The 14,762-nt window shown below is 46.3% G+C and overlaps 1 protein-coding gene across 1 annotated transcript in view; it reads right to left on the bottom strand.

Annotated features, from left to right (window-relative positions):
* Nucleotides 1–14,762, bottom strand: part of NIN (ninein) — a 111,978-nt gene that overhangs the window by 11,518 nt on the left and 85,698 nt on the right. Inside the window, exons 22-27 of the mRNA XM_089309720.1 lie at nucleotides 12,485–12,607; nucleotides 11,722–11,835; nucleotides 9,657–9,803; nucleotides 8,106–8,285; nucleotides 6,147–6,296; nucleotides 2,653–2,754 (exon numbers count right to left, since the gene is read on the bottom strand). Of these exons, the coding sequence (XP_089165846.1) occupies nucleotides 2,653–2,754; nucleotides 6,147–6,296; nucleotides 8,106–8,285; nucleotides 9,657–9,803; nucleotides 11,722–11,835; nucleotides 12,485–12,607 (816 nt within the window). The remainder of the gene's footprint in view (nucleotides 1–2,652; nucleotides 2,755–6,146; nucleotides 6,297–8,105; nucleotides 8,286–9,656; nucleotides 9,804–11,721; nucleotides 11,836–12,484; nucleotides 12,608–14,762) is intronic.

Genomic DNA, 14,762 nt, shown 5'->3' with positions numbered 1-14,762 from the left:
TCCCGGTTGCCCCTCTTCCAGGCCAGCTCTCTGCTGTGGCCAGGGAGTGCAGTGGAGGATGGCCCAGGTGCTTGGGCCCTGCACCCCATGGGAGACCAGGAAAAGCACTGGCTCCTGGCTCCTGCCATCGGATCAGCGCGGTGCGCCGGCCGCAGCGCGCCGGCCGCGGCGGCCATTGGAGGGTGAACCAATGGCAAAGGAAGACCTTTCTCTCTGTCTCTCTCTCTCACTGTCCACTCTGCCTGTCAAAAAATTAAAAAAAAAAAAATAAATAAAAATAAAAAAAATAAAATTCCCCCCTCGTCCCTCTTTGGAGAGAGAGTGTGACAGATAGCAAACTCCTATCTGCTGGTTCACTTTTCAAATTCCCATGAAGGAGTCAGAGTTCAACCCAGGTCTCCTACAATGGTGGAAAGGACCCAACTCATTAAGCCATTACTTGTTGCCTCCCAGGGTGTGCACTGCTGAGGAGCTGAAGGCAAGAGCTAGAGCCTGGGAGGCAGCACCTTAAACTCTAGGCTGAACACCTGCTCCCTGTATCCCTTCTTTTTTATGTTCAAAATGAATTGTTGACTAAACACTGCTTTGCGTAGCTGAAAAAGCCCTCGTGTGGGAGTCGAATCCCAGCGTCCTCCTTCCATGTCCTGGTCTACTGACTGCGCTCCCCACACCCGGGTAGGACAGGTGTTGCACTGTCTCAGTGGAGACAGGGAAAGATTCCTTCCACATACATCAGATGAGAATCACAGAGAAAGCTCTGCTCAACCAGCCTGGCCCCAAGGATTCTAAGGGAGGAACATCTTCCTGCTTGCCCACCACCTCTTACCCCAAACAGGTGAGAATTCTACCAGAAATACACCCATTCTTCAGGTGAGTTGAGGCAGAAAAGACTGAAAAACCACTGTCGTGTCCAAAAGTGGCATATGCTATGCTATCACAATATGAATACAAACTCAATTGGTAGTGCTGGTGGGGAATGACTAAGGCCTAACGGAGTTTCTATCTGGAGTGATAAAAAGGTTTCAGCAGTCGTGATAATGGTTGCATACCATTGTGAATGTCATTAATGCCATGGAATTGCATATGTGAAAGTGGGTAAAATGGCAAACTTTAATGTATATATTGACTATATTTTACCACATAATGTAACATATTAAAAACCATTAAATGGTATATATTTCTTATGGGTAAACTATATAGTACGTGAATTACCTCAATGCAACTTAACATTCCAGTCTGTCAGACATCTGTCAGGTTAACAGGTCAGTCTTTTTTCCTCATGTGAGTTGGACTAGAATAGCATGAGACGTTCTTTTCAGTGGTCAAATGGAAAATTCATGTGTTTTCCTTATTCAGCTCCAGTGCCAAGAACACGAATTTTCCCACTTATTAGCAAATATTTATCACCCAATCAGGGGCAAATGGTGGCCAATCCTATCAATGGGGCTAGGAGAGGCAGCTTCCATGCACGGGAGGCGCAGATGGAGAAAAATTGGGGTGCAGAGCGGTTGTGTTGCCCTGTTACTCTGCGCTTTATCATTAAATGTGATGGGCTGAGCCTCGTATATCTCACTTGTTAGAGGATACAATCATTACATCCAGAAAAAACAACATCTACATACAAGCTCAGCCCACTGTTCAAGGCTTTGAATACATTCATTATGTTGTCAGGAAAAAAAATGGTTTGGAATTAGCTATTTATAGTTTCACCAATCCTCCACTGTGGGTCAATCAGAGAACATCAAATCGACAGAAATCTTAGTGGTTATTTAAATATTGATGCAGTATGGTTAACCATATTTCACATTTAAAAAGCAAACACTAATTTTTCAAGTTTCCTTTGCAATTGTTCAGCTTCATAAGAGAAAATATTTAAATATCTGCCTTCAGAGAATTCCAGCTTTAAAAACATGCAAACACGTTGAACTTTTGAAGAGCACAAAGACAATTTTTATGCATTCTTCCCTAGGTAGATTGCATTAATTCATCAAGTGTTAGGTTAACTGACATTTTCATTTACCCAAAGCAAAGCATGTCAGTTAAATTTTTCAGAATAAAGAGAATTTGTACGTAAGCTGTTATATTTCCTCTTAATTGTACTGAGGATTCAGGAAGTCATCAAGTAGACTGGAACCCAAGCAGTGTTCGGGCTGACAAGTTTTACAAATCATTTTCAAATTTATCAAATGTGCATCTGTCAAGGGAGTGGTGAGTACAAATGTACTAATGAAAAATGGCAGCACTTGAAAATATGACTTCTAAATGTAACTGCTTTCAAATTCCCTGCACAGATCTTCTGTTATTAGAGAACAATCGTAAGAGAGGTCAGGAAACTGATAAAAACAAAGTGATGGCCTCAGAGCTTTGGGCCTCTAGGTCAGGATCAGAGTCCCCACTCCCTGAACTGGCTGAGGTACAGGTCTCTGCATTTTAGGTCAGTATTACTCCTCCCTGTGCAAAGCAATATGGGTTCCTTTGACTGTGTAATTAAGCAAAAATGCCTATTAAATGTGGTCCAAAGAACTCCACTGGGCACAGCACTTAGATTTTCACAACAGGAATTCAATTCCATATTTAGTCTCCCAATAAATGGCTCATTCATGGATTAAAATATTCTTCATAGTTTCAGGCAATTTGCTTAAAAAAATGTACCTCCATCAGCTGCTCATCCAGTTTCACTTGTTTCTTTTTCAGGCCTTCATTTTCCAAGTGAATCGTTTCTAATTCTTGTTCAAGGGAATTCATCTGACTGACCTGTGAGAAAACACAAAAAATCTGCTTAAACACCCAAGTTGCTCTCCTTAATTTTGACCAATTTGTCCTGGTCATAAATCTCAACTCATGGAGGAAAGCCAGGGTAATTCAGCAACGGAAAACAACAAACAATGCGATTCAATGCCTGGCTTCCATTTAAGTAATCTCATTTTAATCACCCCTTCTGACATAAGACAGATTCCTTAAGGCAGCTGGTGTTGAAACTTTGATGTCACAGACTATAAAAAAAATCTTATCTATAGTACACAACACACACCCACATAAAAAAAATCAAGAGTTCATGAAAAATGAGTATTATGAAAAAACCATGCATCGATTTTTAAAACACCATTTGCATTCAAGTATCTTGTAATGACATTTTCCATGACCTTTAACTTTCGTGAAATAACATATCCTTGTCTAAGCCATGTTCTCCGTTGTCCTCTAGTGGTTTCCACTAAATTGATTTCAGGATCTTCAGTTGGGACCACACTGTCAGGAGGCCAGGTTAAAGGTTTAAAACAAAGTACATACAACCTCATTCACATAACTCTTTCTCTGCTTTCAGGATGAGACTGGAAGATTTTAGGATTATCCAACTTCGGAATTTGCTGAGCCGGAGGACCTGGAGCTTCCAAATTTTGTCAAGTAGAAAACAGACGATGCTACTCTACAACGCTGAATTTTTCTTTTTAATCAAAAAGAGCTGAGAAGAGCAGGGAGAATTGTTGAACTGAAATGTCATCTTTCCAGGGCCAAGGTTATTTTAAAATCTAGCACCAGCCTTTTCCCTTCATGATCAGCCAAAGAAACTCATCGCTTTCTGAAAAGTTTTCTTGAATGCATCTGAAAATAAATGGCATTTCAATTGCACAGCCAAACCAGGCTTAGTGCAGCAAATGATCACAGTTTTTACAAACTGAAAAGTTTTTCTTGAGTCTTTTGTGAGAGAAATACCGCTTGAGTCTTCTTTTTCCAAAAGGCTTGGGACTACAAGTATTTCAGATTCCAGATGTTTTTGGATTGGGTAACATTTACATATACATAATGAGATATCTCAAGAATGGACACCCCAGCCTAAAGACAGAATTCATGTGTGTGTGTGTGTGTGTGTGTGTATGTATATATAATAGTAATCTTATTTTTAGTACATGTTATGGTTTGAACAGGACTTGACTGCCGGAAGTTTTATAGTAACAGTCAAAGGACTGATGTTAATGGTTGATGATTAGCTTGGCGATGTGACCCCATTACTGTGTCTGAAGGCAGGGCCCCAGGGGAAGTGACAGGATAGGATTCAGTCGCTAGGGCAGAGTCCTGTGATGGAATCTTGATGGCTTCAGGAGGAGAGACCACACTGGAGGGTGGATGAAGAGTGTGGCATGTCTCTGTCTGCTCTTGCTGGCCATGTGACCATCCCTCTGCCATCCTCTTGTCTCCCCACATGCCTGAACCACTGGGCCCCCTGACTTTGGATTATGAATCTGCAAACAGCAAAGCAAACCAAATCCCCTTCCTCCCTCGGCTGCTCCTCTCGGGTATTATAAGTGATAAAAAGCTGACCACCAGAGTGTGGTCAGCTTTGACTGTAACTCCCCCTCCTGTGAGGTCAGGTGTGGAATTTTCCACTTGTGGTGTCATCTCGGCATTCGAGAAGCACTTCCATATTTTTGAATTGGGCAAGCTCAACTTGTTCATTCTTCCCAGATTGGTAAACATATTTTTAAAAGAACAAAGAAGGTAATAGAGAAAACTCATGAGTTTCAGTTTAAAGAAGAAAAGGAACAACAGTAACTCCCAGAATAACACTGGTCCAGGGATCTAACTTCATGGGACCAAGTACAAGAAATCATGCTAGGTAGTGCTACGGAGGTCTGACCAGGTGGCCCCCAGGAGCCCCACCTCCGGTGTTGTTTGTACCTGTGCATTGTCTCCTCCCACACTACAGAGGGGAAGTGTTGTGAAGAGAATAAAGCAGAAGTGATAGTATGTCACCTCCACGATTAGGTTATGAAAAGCACGATGGGGGTTGGCTTGGTGGCACAGTGGGTTAAACCACTACTTGGGATGCCCACATTCCATATGGAAGTGCTGGTTCGCATTTTATTCTGATCCAACTTCCTGATCATGCACATTGTAGGAGATGGCAGCTGACAGCTCGAATGCTTGGGCCCCTGCTCCCCAGCATGGGAGACCCAGGTGGCATTCCTGGCTCCCGGCTTTGTCCTGGCCCAGCCCTGACTGTTGTAGGCATTTGAGGAGTGAATCAGTAGACGGAAGCACTCTTTTATTCTGACTTTGAAGTAGATGAAATTAAACAAAATAGACACTTTTAAAAAGATACTGTGGTACCCATCTTGGTCTTTGGGTTTCACTGTCTGCCTGGCATCACTGCCTTGGGGGGAAGCAGGAGCCCTCGCCCACCAGAGGGCCCAGGTGGTGATGCAACTGAGGTCTTAGGCAATCAGCCCATAAGAAACAGAAGCCTCCGGCTAACAGTCAGGGGAGAGAGCCTGGAGAGCAGAGCTCCAGCCGCCTGGAAGCCCTCAGGTGACTGCGGCCCTGGTGACCTCCGCACGGCAACCTCACGGCAGCTCGGGCTGCGTCTGCTCAGCCAAGCTGCTCAGCTCCCACCTCTTCGCCACGTGAGACAGTAAAGGTCTGTTGGCATTCGTTGCACAGCAACATGTAACACAGACTGCCTTCAGATGGTTCTAACAGTCACGCTCTCTAAGAGGGCTCTTTAAAAATTTGTGGGAAAATGGAATTTCAAAAATTTGAGTCAATTTTTTAAGATTTATGTATTTATTTGAAGGCAGAGTTACAGAGAGGCAGAGAGAGAGAGGTCTTCCATCCGCTGGTTCACTCCCCAGATGGCTGCAATGGCCGGAACTGGGTTGATCCAAAGCCAGGAACAGCTGGGACTCGAACTGGCTGCCCATATGGGATGCTGGCACTGCGGGTGGTGGACCAACCTACTGTGTCACAGTGCTAGCCCCCAAAATAAATTTTAAATTGAATTTTCCACCAACTTTAAGAAGCACCCTCATTTTTTTTTTTTGCTAACTTATAAAAGCATGCAATACAAAGATGATTCACTGTCGTATTTTATAAAATCTTAAATTATACCTTTTTCAATCATTAATCAAAACTATGATACTGCTGAGACACGAAGAGAGAAACTATAAAGAGATACTCGGATGAACCAAAATATGCCCTTGTGACCATTTCCTTAGAAATGGGAAGAAACTGCAACTTAGAAGCACAGTACACACACACACATATACACACACACAGACACACATACATATATACACTCATAGACACACACACAGACACACGCACACACAGACACACACACACATACCTATGGCACATGCGCAGAAACTCACCTTCCTGGTGGGAGGGCACCGTTCCGTGTGGCACTGCTCACTCTCTCGCTTTAAGCTCAACTTTTCTTGCTCTGTGAGTCGCACAGGGCCTGACAGGTTCAGATGTTTCTGGTGCTTCGGGGGAAGAAGCTTGGATTCACCCTGATGGACCTAAGAAGAGCAGCAGTGAGAGGAACAGCACGCGCAGTCAGCCAGCCAGGAAGAACAGCCAGCAGGCGCAGGGAAGGCTCCAGCAGCACTCGGGTTCTGGGTGTGAGCAAGACTTTGCCAGCCCAGCCTGCCCATCCTGCAAGCCTACTTTTGGGAATTGACAAAGGTCCTTTCTAGATCAATCCAGTTGGGTCTACAAAGCCATCGCCGAGTCTCCAGGAGTCAAGGGCGTGTGTGGTGTGGCTGCCCGTGAGACGGACGCAGAAGGCCCACGCACTATACCTGAGCGTGACTCTTGGGAGTCACTGGACAGTGCAGACCTAAAACAGCCCTCATGAGGACCGGGTTCCATGAGGACAGGGGCCACGCAGCTTCTGCAGCAGCAGAGTTTCTAGCACAAGGAGGTGTTCTAGAGGACAAGCTTGAGAAAGCTCTTCCCGGAGGTGTTAGAACATGGGTTAATTATCTAACTGGGTAACTTGGTAGCAGAGGTTAAGAATTCATCAGTCCATCAGCTGGTAGTTGGAAAAGATGACATCAAAGGGCCAGCGCTGTGGCCCACCAGGTTAAAACCCCAGTCTGCAGCACCGGATTGCATCCCGGCTGCTCTTCTTCCATCCCAGCTCGCTGCTATGGCCTGGGAAAGCAGTAGAAGACAGCCCAAGTCCTTGGGCCCCTGCACCCGCATGGGAGACCCTGAAGAAGCTCCTGGCTCCTGGTTTTGGATCAGCTCAGCTCTGTCTGTTGTGGTCATTTAGGGAGTGAACCAGCAGATGGAAGACCTCTCCCTCTGGCTCTCTAACTCTTTCAAATAAATAAATAATTCTTTAAAAACAAAAAGATCATTCAAATCTTGACATTAAAATGGGCATCTGGAGTGGGGGTTTAGCCTAGGAGTTAGGATGCCTGCCGCCCACACGGGAATCCCTGAGCTGGCTATCTGGCCCCAGCTTCCTGTTAATGCAAACCTTGGCAATCAAAGGTAACAAGTCATCGGGCTCCCGGATTGAGTTCCTAAGCTCCCAGCTTTGGAGAAGGCATTTGGGTTGTGAAGCATGAGAAAGGCACTCTTGTCTCTCTCTCTGCCTCTGAAAAAAAATTTTACAAAAGAGGCCAGCATTGTAGTGCAGCAGTGAACCCACCACTTGGGACACAGGTGTCCCATGGCAGACTGGCTACCTTGCTTCTGATCCAGCTTCCTGCTAATGTGTCCGGGAAGGCAGCAGAAGATGGCCCGAGTGCTGTGGCCCCTGCCACCCATGTGGGAGACCAGGACAGAGCTCCTGGCTCCTGCCTGGCCCAGGTCTAACTGTAATGGTCATTTGAGGAATGAACCAGCAAGTGAAAGCTCCCTCTCAATCTATAAATAAATACATAAATCCTGGTAAAAGCAGTTCAGTAAAAAATTGACAAAAAAGGGGGACACCTTTTTCTCTTATAAGCAGATATTAAGACCCACAAGATATGAGCACCGCATTGCCAGCTTTATACTACTTGTCTTGGCGGCTAGCCTATTTGAGGAATATATGGTTCACAAAATTTCCATAAGTCTACATTTTGGATATGAGGATTAAAATCACAGTTACATTTTAATATACACAGCTTATACAAAAGGAAAAATATTTTATAAACACATCAGGATAAAATCACATGTACGTAAATGATCAACTATACATTCTGAAAGTAAGTCTGCCATAGCAGGATACCAAAAGGCACAGCCCTGAGCCACGTCAATCCCATCAGACATCCATTTTCATCTCCAATGCGTCAGTTTCAACCACGCACCACGTGTGCCACTTTTCAACATACCTTCTCCCGGGAGTGTGTGAGCTCGGATTTGGTCTTCTGCACCGTGGTCTCGAGCCTCTCATTCTGTTGCCAAAGCAGCTGCTGTTCCGGGTTCACCAGATGATCTAACTTGTCCCAAGACAGCCTTTGCTGCTGGTTCTGGAATCCTGATGGACGGGTGGCTCCATCTGGGGCCCGGTGCTTAAGACAGAATTGCAGAGTTAATCCTTAGAAACAGGTGGACGGGGGAACTTGTGTTTTGAAACATGCATCTCACTTAATGTAATGACAACAATTCTTAATCAGTACCTTTCAGTCTGCTCATGGGAGTAGGTGTATGCAAGTATAGCTATAAACAAAACAATATTCTGGAAGCTTGAGTTGTAGAAAGTTTGGAATTCTTTGGCCTTGGGTGGAAGGGTCCGGTCAAGTCCAAAGGCAAGTATGGCTGTAGGGCAAGTCCTGGTTCCATGGGACCCAGGTACATAGAGGGTGGAGGCTCCCAAGCGGCTTTGTTCTGAAGAAGTCATCTTTAGGAAACAAAGGAATTCAAAGCGTTGCCAACTTGGAAGGCTTCCACATCTGCAGTCGGAGCCTCTTTTAGAATCTAAAGCACATATTGTGCATGTAATTGAGGCCTGAATTCAGGAATACACTTTAAGCTACCAAAGTGGTTTTTTTTTGGATCTTAAAAATAATCTAAGAAATAAAAGTAACATGACAGGATAAGCCTCCTTTCAAGTCAAACATGGGGGAAAAAAAGAAGAACAGGCACAATATCCTGGTGAGAAAAATGTCAACCCAAAAGTAATTTTTAAAATGGAAACTTTTTTTTTTTAAAAAGGTATCACTGTGAAATAACTGTATTAGTACCTACTTTTTATTATAGGGCAAAAATCCTAGCATCTACCCCAAGGATATCTGTAGCACTGTTCTTAATTGTACATAAACGAAAAAGCTTTGTGAAAGGTTAAGATGAGACACTCCTTCTGTAACACCAGCATAAGGCGTCCACCGGTTAACACTTGAGCCAGCTCTCCCTGGGCTTTGCGATGTCTTAACAACCCGTTCTGTAATGGGAAATTCAGTACTGGTGTTTTAGGCCACAGTTTTCCTTTTCAGCAGAAGCCTTACTTTTGTGCAGCCTGTGTTGGGTGTGTGTGTATGTGTGTATATGTGTGTGTGTGTTGTGTGTGTGTGTGTTCCTAGATGAATTTCTTGCAATGGTTTTCTCCTCTATCATTTAACTAAGGCAATGTTTTAACATTATGAATACTGAACAGCCCAGCCACACTCTTCCGGTTTGCTTGATATAAAAAATGACCTTTTGGTATCACTGGAGTTCCATTTATATGAAGTTTAGACACACGCGTCCCTAACCTATGGTGGCAGTGTGTGTGGGGAGGTCGCTTGGGGTTGTCAACTGGAGGGGCTGAGGCAGTGTTGTATTTTTTGATCCAGGTGTTAGATACACAAATGTACACACAACAATGTGTAAACCACGAGTCTCATACATACTTACACATACACGTGTAGAAAAATCCCTTCTCCCTCAGTGGAAACAGCCATTACCTTGTCACCAGCATTCTGCAGCTGCTTTCGTAAAGACATCACTTCTTGTTTTAGCGCCTCCTTTTCCTGCTGTGTCACTCGGAGGTCAGATTTCACCCGGGACATGTGCAGGTTTACACTCTGCAGTGTATCTTCTAGATTCTGCACCTGCATCGCGAGAACAACCACACACTGCTGCACAGGGCCTTGGGGGCTCAGCGCTAGAACATCTAGGGACGAATGAGCAAGCGTCCCCATGTTTGCTATCCCCAGCTGTGTGTCCAGGAGCTCAGTGGAAACTCAGGATATTATACATATCGATGGAACGTGAAGTTATATTTAGGACAATGGTGACGTGTGCCTGGTCACGTGCTCAATCGCCTGGGAGATTACCAAATGATGTGTGAGAATCACTGTGTGCCACATGGCATTATAAAAGAGGATTTCCCTGAATTTTGTAGAAATTGTATCACAGCCTGTGATGTTGGTTTGTGAAGGACCTCTTGGTTGAAAATAACATCGCTGCTATGTGCTGCACAACGACGTTTCAGTCAACAATGGACCACATAGATGATACAGGTCCTAACAATGACGTAGCCTGGTGATGTCACAACCGTGTTGGGGTGTGTGTGTCATGTTTGCACAATGACAAACCTGCCTAATGATGTATTTCCCAGAATGCATTTCTGGTATGAAATGATACATGATTGCATAGAGTAGAATTCTACTCTATGCTAATCTCTCATATAAATTTCAATTAAAAACACTAAAATTGGGGGCTGGCGCTGTGACATAGAAGGTTAAGCCTCCACCTACAGTGTCTGCATCCCATCTGGGTGCCAGTTAAGACCCAGCTGCTAAGCCGGCGCTGCGGCTCAGTAGGCTAATCCTCTGCCTTGCGGCGCCGTCACACCGGGTTCTAGTCCCGGTCGGGGCGCTGGATTCTGTCCTGGTTGCCCCTCTTCCAGGCCAGCTCTCTGCTGTGGCCAGGGAGTGCAGTGGAGGATGGCCCAAGTACTTGGGCCCTGCACCCCATGGGAGACCAGGATAAGTACCTGGCTCCTGCCATCGGATCAGCGCGGTGTGCTGGCCGTGGCGGCCATTGGAGGGTGAACCAACGGCAAAAAGAAGACCTTTCTCTCTGTCCACTCTGCCTGTCAAAAAAAAAAAAAAAAAAAAAAAAAAAAAAAAAAAAGACCCAGCTGCTCCACTTCCAACCCAGCTCCCTGCTAATGTGCCTGGGAAAGCAGTAGAGGATGGCATAAATCCTTGGGCCTCTGCCACCTACATGGGAGACCCAGAAGAAGCTCCTGGCTCCTGACTTCTGATCAGCCCATTCGCAGCCATTGCAGCCATTTGGGGAGTGAACCAGTGTATGGAAAACCTCACTCTCTCCTTTTATCTCTGTATCTCTGCCTTTCAAATAAATAAATCTTAAAACATAAATTTATAACAGGAATATTGATAGAGATTTTAATTACAGTAGGGTGTGAACCTACTTTAGAAATCCCATTTTTAAAAAAGATTTCTTTATTTGAAAGGCAGAGTTACAGAGGTAGAAAGAAGAGATCTTCCATCTGCTGGTTCACTCCACAAATGGCTGCAATGGCTGGAGCTGCGCCGATCCAAAGCCAGGAGCCTGGAGCTTCTTCCCAGTCTCCCTCATGGATGCAGAGGCCCAGGGTCTTGGGCCATCTTCCATTGCTTTCCCAGGCCATAGCAGAGAGCTGGATCAGAAGCGGAGCAGCTGGGACTTGAACTGGCACCCATATGGGATGACAGCACTGCAGGCGGTGGCTTTACCCGCTACACCACAGCGCCTACCACATAAATCCTCTTTGTAAAGTAGGAGCAAGCAGTTATTTTTCACAGCATTCTCAAGCCTTCCTAAGTAATAATCAGAATTAATGAGCTTTGAGGGAAGCAGTGCTTACATTATCACACTGTAAATGTGTCTCATTAGGTTACATGAATCACGCTGAACCCTCTCGGGTCCCTCTCACCTGGAACATTCTTTTCAGTGGGATTTGTTAGAAAAAGAAGGGAAATTCTAACTGTGATGATGGAACAAGAGCGGTCCCCATACCTTTTCCTGGGAAGCCACCAGCTGGGACGTTAAGCTCTCATTCTGGTGTTCCCACGACTTCTGTTCCTGCTTCATTGCAGCAATTCTGTGCTCCAACAGCCTGGATTTGGCCAACTGTTTCAGCAAAACAAAGGAGTTAGCAGGGTGAACCTGCAGAGACCCGGCTCCCCGTGGAGGCTGCACTCCCGCTGCAGTGCACACGCGGGACTGGAGCACGGCAAAGGCACAAGCGTTTTCCTGATTCCCTCTTCCGCCTCGAACTGTGGCAGGGGCTTAGCATCTTTTTGTGACTTTTCACTTCTCACTGCTGGTATTTGGAGGCTGGGAGATGGTGGCCTGGCAGGCAGTGAGAGATCTCAGGAGTGCAGCACAACAGGCAAACACAGAATGCCCAGGAAGGTGGGGGGGGGGGGCAGTGTTTGGGGATCTGCTAGGGAAAATACAACAGAAAACAAGAATCTATGAAATTCCAGAATAGAACCAATATATTCCTATATAAGAACAGCAACATAGGTCAGTATTAAGTAGCATGATATATTAGGATGGGGCCAAGTGGATATTTAATAAAATTACTAAACAATGACTGTGGACTCCAGTCACAATCATGGGTGGAGATCCAGGGTCACACAGGCCAGCCGAATGCTGCTGCAGGGGCTTCTGGAATAAGCAGGCCAACACGGGACGCCCTCGGGCCCTCGTCTATGACAGACGCTCGCGATGTGCTAGTGCCAAGAGGGAGGCGCCGTCTCGTTGCCCCCACTACCTTTTCTGCACAGCTATTTAACTCTTCACTCAGAGCTGCTTTCTCTTCCAGTAGTTGCTCGTTGTAGCTCAGCACACTAGAAAGTCTCTGCTGGAAGTCCGAGAGATCGGGGCATCTGGGCAGCTGCAAGAGACAAACACACGCCCTCCCATCACCTCTCACGGCTGCGTTGCTTGGCTCAGCATCTCTCTCTGTCGACACTTCAGACGAGGTGCAAACTAGAATCCGCTTTGATAAAAGGTTCCCTTAGGCTTCCCTGCACTCCTCGGCTGTCTGCCGAACTGTGTGCTTGGACTCACCCAGCGGGACGCTGCGAAATAATGATCCCAGCTTTCCATCGCACCTTCGGGGTAAAATCACATACTGCCACGCCGTCATCCACTTAAGCTGCACACATGCAGTGTATGACAGGTTCCTCAGGTTTTAAGTACAAAAATATTTACTTGATAATCCTCAAGCCTGTAAAATTGGCATGCGCCCTTAGAGGGCGTGCGCACAGCGGCCAGTTTGGAGATAAAGCCATCGGATTTTCTGCTCGTTCCAGGCGCCCTTCCTCGTGGAAGATGCCGAGTGGCCCTGGCAGCAGTGCACTGCTGGTGTGGACACGGCGGCCCCCCGTCTCCATTTGCTGACATCAAGGCTGATGTGTCCCTTCCCAGCACCGCTGCTGGGTCGTTCTTGGCTGTGGGGGCCGCCCTGTACACGGTAGGATGTTTCACAGCGTCTCTCACTTGACCCACCGGATGCCAGTGACGTCAGCCCCCAAGGTGTAAAAGCCAAAAATGTCCCCAGGGACCGCGAAGTGTGCGGGGTGGGCGAGCCTCTGTCACTCCCACCTTGTGGAGAGGCACGGCTTGCTTCCTCGCCCCCTAGCCCTTCCCCACAGTTACCCGGTACTACCTCGCCTCCGTCTCACTTGATTTTCACACGTTCCATCTTTATTATGATTTTACGGCCACTTTTCTATTTACTACCTGAAATTCTTTTACACTGAGCTTTAGGAATGACATAACAAAATAGACTCTGAGCGTTTCCACTGGCAAGAAAACACAGCATAGCTTCCAGCTCTGAGCAAGCCCGAGGGCTCAGGGAAATGCGCTGGACTAAGAGAGAGCCTTCTCCCTTACCCACGACCTGGCTGCTCAGCCCCCAGACTCCCACGAAAGCCAGGCAGCGCTGTGGGTGTCTCCACGCTGGCGTGTGGCTTCTGCTGCTGTGATCCGCGTTTCTGTTTGGTGCAACACAAATGCACACAAACATCCTTTGGGAACTACGAATCCCGGCATCACAGAGTGGCACAGGCTGTCTGGGTGGTCTAGGCTGTGGGACAGCGGTGACAGGTGACTCAACTGCTCCAGAGCTTTCTGCTGCTGATGTAACAGCCCCCTCCCCGGGGCTGAGGGGCTCACTGGTTTTCCATCCCGCTCCTTGCGCCAGCGCCACTGTAAAAATGTGCCATCCCAGAGTGCTGCACGAGGCCCTCCTCCTGGTGTTCTTCCTCCCAACTCTGCTCCTTTCCTTCTGTCTCCTAGCTTAGTACACGTTTCCCAGGCTACAGATTTGGGACACTTTGTTACCATCTTAGAGCCTGAACAGCAGACAGACTTTCAAAAGGTAAAGGGGGAAAAAAAACCCCAGATGCCTGGGTTACTTGGGATGAATTTGCTAACAAGATCCTGGGAATCTTGTTGAGACAGCAGAGAAAGGCTCTGGGGGTTGTAACTTCGGACAAGTTTATACAGAACTGACAGCTTCTCCACTGATGGCACAACACGTACACCTGAAGTATTTGACTTGCAAAGGTTCTCACAGGGCGCTAGGTAGGAAGCTGGGTAACAGCGGGCATTATGAAACAAAACAGCTGTGAGTCTGAGAATCCCAGTAGGAGAGCCAGACTTCCCGGTGTTCATTAGAGAAGGACACAAACAGGACAGCAGGTGCTGCAGATCCGGTGCAGATTCAGTGTGTGTGTGTTCAGGGAAGGAGACCTCTGTGCTTATAGGCTGAACAGACACAAGGAGGAGGATTTTAAATCCAAGGGTATCATCATATTAATCCAATCTAATCTAAATGCATCAATACAACAGAACTGAATTCTCCGCAAGTTAGGACTGTTCCAATTGAAAGATCCTTGCCTATATTGAATCAATGAAGAATAAAATACGACAATGCTTAGGACCTAATTTTTAAGGTACATCGTCTCTGAACTTAAAATTAAGCTTCTGTTTGAAACAGGCTTTGGAAAGCCTAGTCCATAAGAGAGGCTGCCTCCCTGGCA

The sequence above is a fragment of the Oryctolagus cuniculus genome, chromosome 12, assembly GCF_051225735.1.
Source record: "Oryctolagus cuniculus isolate XC-2025 breed Fujian yellow rabbit chromosome 12, ASM5122573v1, whole genome shotgun sequence".
In the NCBI taxonomy this organism is placed as follows: domain Eukaryota; kingdom Metazoa; phylum Chordata; class Mammalia; order Lagomorpha; family Leporidae; genus Oryctolagus; species Oryctolagus cuniculus.
This window is presented reverse-complemented; position numbering and strand designations above follow the sequence as displayed.